This window comes from Sturnira hondurensis, unplaced genomic scaffold (genome assembly GCF_014824575.4).
Source record: "Sturnira hondurensis isolate 20B ecotype Veracruz unplaced genomic scaffold, ASM1482457v3 Scaffold0006496, whole genome shotgun sequence".
In the NCBI taxonomy this organism is placed as follows: Eukaryota; Metazoa; Chordata; class Mammalia; order Chiroptera; family Phyllostomidae; genus Sturnira; species Sturnira hondurensis.
In genome coordinates, this window is record NW_028079127.1 from 19,407,242 (window position 1) to 19,414,375 (window position 7,134).

At 60.8% G+C, this 7,134-nt stretch overlaps 1 protein-coding gene across 1 annotated transcript; it reads right to left on the reverse strand.

The window, feature by feature from the left end:
* Positions 1-279: 279 nt before the first annotated feature.
* GNAT1 (G protein subunit alpha transducin 1) lies at positions 280-5,180 on the reverse strand. Its single transcript, XM_037049670.1, has 9 exons — positions 4,926-5,180; positions 3,679-3,721; positions 3,420-3,561; positions 3,129-3,286; positions 2,909-3,037; positions 2,553-2,682; positions 2,196-2,349; positions 1,876-2,067; positions 280-1,546 (listed from the first exon to the last, which is right to left on the reverse strand). Exons 1-8 carry the CDS (start codon positions 5,029-5,031, stop codon positions 1,877-1,879), a joined length of 1,053 nt encoding a protein of 350 aa, XP_036905565.1. The 5' UTR covers positions 5,032-5,180; the 3' UTR covers positions 280-1,546; position 1,876.
* Positions 5,181-7,134: the final 1,954 nt, after the last annotated feature.

The following is a 7,134-nucleotide window of genomic DNA, read 5'->3' on the forward strand; positions in this document are numbered from 1 at the left end:
CTAAACATAGTCTTCAAAAAACAAAAACAAACACCCTCCCTCTTGATCCAAGACCACCCCTGTGAACATTTCCCAGGGTCCCTCTACCCCTGATGGGGATCAGGAGGCACAGGTCTGTCCCATGCTCCGAAGAGTGCCCCCTTGCCCCCATGTCAGGCCAGGTGCTTCAACCTGGAAGGAACCATCTTCCCACTCGTGTCCAGCCCAGCTCTGGGCACTTCATAAATGCTCTTGACTCATGACAATCAATCCTCCCCCTCCCCCCAAGGCAGGGACAGCGAGGCCGATGCAAAGGTTTATTGCCAAGTTGGTGCACCTAGCTGAGGGGAGTCCTGCCCTGGCCATGCTGGAGGGGAGTGCCTGTCCTCGCCTGCAGGACAGGTCCTGTCCACAGGTGTCAGCAAGTGCTGGGTGACAGAGGAGCAGTAGGGGATGGGGATGAGGGGACGTGAGCCTTTGTCCCTCAGTCATTCCTGCCAGGGAGTGGGCCCTGGATAGAAAGGGCAAGAGAAGCTGCTGGAGGGTCACCTGGGTTTGCTTGTGACCCTACCTGAGGTAGACGCCTGGGGCCTCCATCCTGTCCCCCATCCCTGCCTGGGGCTGATCAATGGAAGCTGGACTCTGCCCCCAGCCACCCCTCAGGACAGTTCAACCATTGGCCGTCGCTGGTGTCAACAGTACCCTCCCTCAACAGACCGTCCCCTTGGCCAACTGGCCTGAAGTACTCTGGGTCGGTGGGTGAGGTGGGACAAGGATCTGGCATCAAAGGATGGAGGGGGCAGAGCCTGTGGGGGAAGGGGTTAGGGGGCCACTCTGAGATTTGCACAGGGTTGGGGGAAGGGTCCGACTTGAGTCTCTCCCTGGCATCCAGGGGCCCCCAGGCCTGCTCCCACTCACTAATTCACCTATGTAGGAGCTGCACAGGCTAGAGCTGGCTTAGACTTTGGACCCCTGGAGCTGCTGGGAGGGACAGTTACTGGCCACTAGGTAGACAGGTGTCAGACTTGTCACATGGAGGTGGTACAGCTGGAACAGGCTGATGGTAAGCAGCAGGTCTGCCTGGAGGAGGGATCCCAGCCTGCCTGCGGCCCCCCCCCACCTCCGCCCCGCCTGGCCCTTCATGAAACTCCGGGAGGGAGGGGAGGGAGGGCTGTTTGATGAGCCCAGACCCACCGGGTGAGTCATGGGGCCCCTGGGGCAGGATTGCTGCTGGAGGTTGGTCAGTCAGGCACTGCTGAGTCACTGTGTGCTCTAGCTGCCCCAGGTCCTGCCAGCTCCCAGCTAGGGCTGGCTGTGGTGGGTCCTGGAGACCAGCTCAGCCAGGCCGTGAAGGGCAGCTCGGGGGCTGGGGGCTCCTGGCTCTGGGAGGCCTGGGAGCACGGGGGAGGGTTGGGAACTCAAAGCCAGTGTGCTCAGGGTTTTGGTTCTGTGGCTGGTGGGGCCACAGGCTGGGCCCTGGAGTCCTGCGGGGCTGACTGGGTCCTGTTGGCTGAGGCTACAAGGTGGGTAGGCTACAGGGCCTCAGGACAAGCCTGGGTTCAGGAGCCTGGGAAAAGAAGAAGGAACCTTGTCAGCATCCCTGGCTCCAGAATCACTGGGCTTAGGCTCAGAGAGATTGTGGAAGTGGATTTGGAAGCAGGACCGTCTGAGAGGATGGGGGCCTGAGAAGAGGCTAAGTGGATGGGACTTGTGGGCCAGGGGAGGGGCCTAGGGCAGTGGGGTGGAGCCTGAGGAGGCAGGGTGGGGCCTGGAAGCAGAGGGTCTGGATGCTGGGGGTGAAGCAGTGGAGTGGATAGGCTGTGGAATGGGGCTGGGGCTGGGGGCATGGAGACCAGGCATCGCTACAGGGAGGCCTTGCAGCTGGGAGACGCCCACCTCAAAAGAGGCCGCAGTCTTTGAGGTTCTCCTTGATGATGATGTCTGTGACAGCGTCAAAGACAAATTTGACATTCTGCGTGTCAGTGGCGCAGGTCATGTGGGAATAGATCTCCTTCACGTCACGCCGCATGTTGAGTTCCAGGAACTGCACCTTGATGTAGTTGCCCGCGTCCTCGTATGTGTTGGGCCCTGCGGGAACGAGGGCTCTCACTCCCCGCCCCAAGTCCTTCGTGGGGAGCAGCGGGGGAGCGCGGCCCAGATCCTGCAGCAGGGCTGCAGTGGGGCGGTGTGTGTGTGTGTGGGGGGGGGGTTCTCACCGTCGTAGTCCGGAAAGCAGATGCTAAGATGCGCCTTTTTTATCTTCTCGGAGAACACGTCCTTCTTGTTGAGGAAGAGCACGATGGACGTGGTGGCGAAGTAGCGGTGGTTGCATATGCTGTTGAACAAGTGCAGGCTCTCGTGCATGCGGTTCTGCGGAGGGCAGAGGCCATCGGCACACGGGCACACGGGCACACGGGCACAGGGGCACACGGGCAGCGGCCGGCTCCCGCTACAGCTTCAGGCCAGCCTCCCCTGGACCCTCCCCGCAGGGCTGCTGGCCGCCCCGTCTCTTTGGACGGCTCTGCAACGAGCGTCCCCTCCCGGTCGCAGCATGGGTCCTGCTGCGTACTCACCACTTCGTCGTCCTCCACCAGCACCATGTCGTAGGCGCTCAGTGCCGCGATGAAGATGATGCAGGTCACCCCCTCGAAGCAGTGGATCCACTTCTTTCGCTCCGAGCGCTGCCCGCCCACATCGAACATCCTGCGGGGTCGGTGGGGCCTGAACCCGCGCGTCCAAACCCCTGGACACGCCGGCAAGCCTCCCCTCGCCTGCCAAGGTGGCCTGGGCGGGACCGGCATTTGGAGGGGCTGGGCCTTCCTGCAGGCGGGATATCTGGGAAGGGGCAGGGTCTCTCAGGGACACGGGGCCTCGGGGCGATGAACTTGCGAGCAGCGGGCCCCTGAGCGGCCCGGGCGCCAGGTCGTACCGGAAGTTGAGGTCCTTGAAGGAAAATTGCGTCTCGATGATGCCGGTGGTCTTGACACGAGAGCGCAGCACATCCTGCTCAGTGGGCACGTAGCCCGGCGTCACCAGGCGTTCCAGGTCCGAGAGGTAGCTGCGAGAGAGCCCGGGATGTGGGTGGGAGGGTGGGGTGCAGGGGCGTGGCCGGGCCCGCCCCCGCCCCCGCCCCCTGCCCGGGCGCTCACTAGCCCGCGGAGTCGTTGAGCTGGTACTCAGAGGCACGCTCGAAACAGGCCTGGATACCCGAGTCCTTCCACAGCCGCTGGATGATGTCCGACATCTCCTTGGGCATCGTGCCCTCCTCGATGGTGTCCGCCATGTGCATCAGCTTCCGGGCATCATCCTGGGGACAGGGTGGGAGTGGTTGGTGGTGGCCCTGGACTTGAGCCCGGCCCCGCGCCTCGAATCCTCCGGCGCAGCCCCGCGCAGCCCCGCTCCGCCGTGCTCCGCCGCGCTCAGCCCGCTTCTGGGCACACCTGGCGCGCGGAGTCTCCGTACTGGATGTTGAGCGTGGTCATGGCGCGCACGATGGCCAGAATGGACTGCAGCGTGTTGCCATAGATGATGGCGATGAACTCGAGGCACTCTTCCAGCGAGTACCCGTCCTGGTGGATAATCCTGCGGCCGGGGCGAGCGGGGTTCAGCGCCTCGCGGTCAGTTAGGGAAGAACTGGCCCAGCGCGCACGCCTCCCCCCCCCCCCACCTCGCGGCCTAGGCACCGGCACTTGCACTCACTTCATCTGCTTGACAATGGTGCTCTTCCCAGACTCGCCGGCACCTGGAAGGGAAGCCCTGCCTCAGAGCTGCGCTGACCGCTCCTACCTCCCCCTCCTTCCCGTCCCCTGCCCCCTGCCCCCTGCCCCACCAGGCTGGGGCAACGGCTAGGCCGACCCAGAGCGCTGGCCTAGCCCTGGATTCCCCCTGGTTTTCTCTCATTCCCCCAAAGTAAGGTCCTGACACACTAGCAGAAAAATGTTTGTAAATGTCAGGAGTGACGGAAGAATGCCGAAGAGGGGCATCAACGACCTCAGCTGCGCTTGGGAACCTGCAAGATCCTGGTTTTCTCCGTCTTAGTCTGAGGCCAAAATAAAGAAAGCCTGGAGCGTCACCTTGTGAAAATATATGGGACTGCATGCCCAGGGTTATTTGAGCCGGGTGGACCCAGCTTTCCAGCTGGGGTGGGGAGTGCCTCCCTGAGGCTCAGAGGGCATTAGCACCCTTGGTGAGGGAGAGATGAGCTGACAGCCCCTCTAAGCCTGCTCTCTCAAGGGTGTAGGACGCAGTTAATGGGATTTCTGGCTTAGCCTCCCTGTCTTCCCTGTCCCTGGAGGGCCCTGGCAGAGCCTGCACCCCTCTCAGAGCAGCTCCTTCTTCCCTTGGAGGGTGGCAGTGGCCTTGAGGTGCTGGATTGGACCCCCATGACCCTCTCTGCCACGGCACCATGGGCAAGCTTCATCTATTCCCCTCCGTGCCTTAGTCCCTTCCTCCCCCTGCAGCTGCTTTGCATGTCTGCCAACAATAAAGCTCTGAAAACGGGACCGCTGTGTGGCCCTGGGTGGTGCTAGACGCTGCCCACTTTCTGGAGGACTGTGACTTCTTCCCCAAGGGAGCAGCCCTAATGTGGGGTTCCCAGGAATTCCCTGGTTTCTGATCCCTGCCCAGCAGGGCCATCAAGCCCGGCCAGGGCAAAAATGTGCCGGTAAGCACACTTCTATAAGAGTGTCTGGTACACACTTCTCAGAAGGGGAGGTTGCTGGAGGTGGGCCCTCTGGAGAGGGGCCCCATGGCGTGCCCAGCTCTGGGGAGCCAGGGCACCACCAGTCAGGCCCAGTTTTGTCCGGCCGGGGCTTCCTCTCTGTTCCCTGCCCTGCTCCAGGCTCACCATGCTTCCCAAGTCATCCCTGCTCCACAGAAGGGCCACCTGCCTGCCCCCCAGGCCTCTGGCTTTGTGGCAGTGGCCCCACCTTGGCCCACACCCCTACCCAAAAGCAGCAGTTTCACGGTTCGGGCATCCTTCTCAGCATCTTCTTTCAGCTTCTTTTCTAGCTCCCGTGAGTGTTTCTCCTCCGCACTGGCCCCAGCCCCCATGGCCCCAGCAGCGGGTGAAGAAACGGGGTCAGTTGGCTCTTCTGAATGGCGGGATCTCCAGAGCCAGACTCAGGCCAGCCTCTGGCCTCCTCAGACACTCTTCTGGCCCCGGGACTGGCAATCAACTGGCTCTCCAGACCTGTGCAGGCCCTGGTGGGGTGGCTTAGTGGGATTTGGGTGCTGGGGGTAGCCAAGAGCCAATCAGAGACAAGGACAGGTGAATCCAGCTCAGCCCCCAGCCCTTCTAATCGGGCTGGCTGGGTGGCCCCAATCCCTCAGCTGCTGACTCTGCACCCCTCTACCACCTCTTCCAATCTCCAGAAGACATCCTAGAAGGGAAGAGACATCAGTCTCCTGCCTCTGCCCTGGAGGAGGGAGACAGGACGGTGGGGCGGGGTTCCAGGCTCAGAAAGGGGAGGAAAGGGCCTGAGCCAACAGGGTGGGGGCCATGGGGGTGGGGCTGGCAGCAGGGAGGAGGGGAAGGGTGTACTGAGCACTTGCCCCGGCTGAGCACTGGACTGGGCACCGCTCCCTGTCTTGTGAGCTCACGCTGGCCCTGGGGGAGGGTGCCCGCATCCTTGGCCCCCTTGTACTGACTCCCAGGACTCCACGCTGTCCAGGGAATCAGGCAAATGGGGATGTTGCATTTGCGCCACTCGAGGGGGCTGCTTCTGACCCAGGCAGAGCCACTGAACGCTGTGTGCCCATGGGTTTGAGTGCGTGTGCGCATCCCCTATGTGTGCCTGGGGGTGTGTCTGTCTTTAACTGGCCCCTAGTAAGGCAATGTCAGGATACATGTTTGTTCATCTGTACTTGTGTGTATACATGTTCCTGTGCCTTTATGTGTACGTACATGCCTACACACACCTGTTTGTGTACAGGTGTACACATATGTATGTGCCTTTGTGCACTTCTTTGTGCACACATGTGCTTATAAACACACATGCTTGGGCGAACACTTGTGCATGAATGTATAAATGTATGTGCATGTGTGTTAGTGCATACTTACCTGTGTCTGTGCATGTACATTTATGCATGTGTGTACCTGTGTGTGTGCACTTTCCTGTGCTCCTTTCTTCAAATATTTTATTTATTTATTTAAAATTTTATTGATTTTTGGAGAGAGAGGAAGGAAGGGATAAAGAGAAGGAGAGAAACACCCATGTGTGGTTGCCTCCCACACACCCCCAACTGGGGACCCGGCCCGCAACCCAGGCACCTGCCCTGACGGGGAACTGAACTGGTGACCTTTTGGTTCGCAGGCCACTGTGCCTCTTTTTGTGCATGTAAACCTGAGTGCAACAAAGTCTCTGACCTGCAGAGGTGGCCAAGCTCTTTTGGGGAGTGTTTTGCAGGCCTGCTGTCGGCTGGGGAAACTGAGTCCCAGAGCAGGTCTCGCACTGGAAGGGGAACCGAGGGGTGGGGCCCATCTGCTCCGCTCTTGTTCTGTACCATAGGTGCCCTGGAACCTGCCTAGTGGTCCCTCTGAGCCTGCCACCTTTGGGGACTGTGTGTGGGTTCAGGTGGGGAGGCAGTGGGGCCATGGCAGTGAGCCATGCTGCCAGGAGGCAGTGGCTCCAGGGAGCCTGGAGTGTCAGTCCCTGGGTTCTGGAGATTTCCCACCACGCATCAGGGGACCCAAACCCTGGGCTCCCTCCAGGGGGGCCCGAGCCTCCTGCTTGGACTCTCTGCCTTTTAGCACTCGACTCTGTTCGCAACCCAAGAGACCACGAGGGGGTGCCAGGGCCCCAAACCCTATGTGGGTGGGGATACTGACTCCCACCTCAGCATCAACTCTCCTCTGTTGTGGGATGGGGGTTTCTGTCCAGGAGAGATCATCTGTCCCTTTTCAGCCGCATGTTCCATCCTCCACCCCCCACATTTTAAGTGGGGCCCAGCGGGGTCTCTGCAGCCCTTTATACACTCACTGCCCAGAGGTTTGGGGCGGTACAGGAGCCAAGGTTCATTAAACCAACTGAACCCTGGTATCTGCACATGGAGTTTATTTAAAGTGGGGATAATCCACTGCCTCCTAGCGCCCACCTGGTCCCTGTCACCAGGCACGGCCCTAAGCCCTGCCGGGTTTATGGGCCTCCCCAGCCC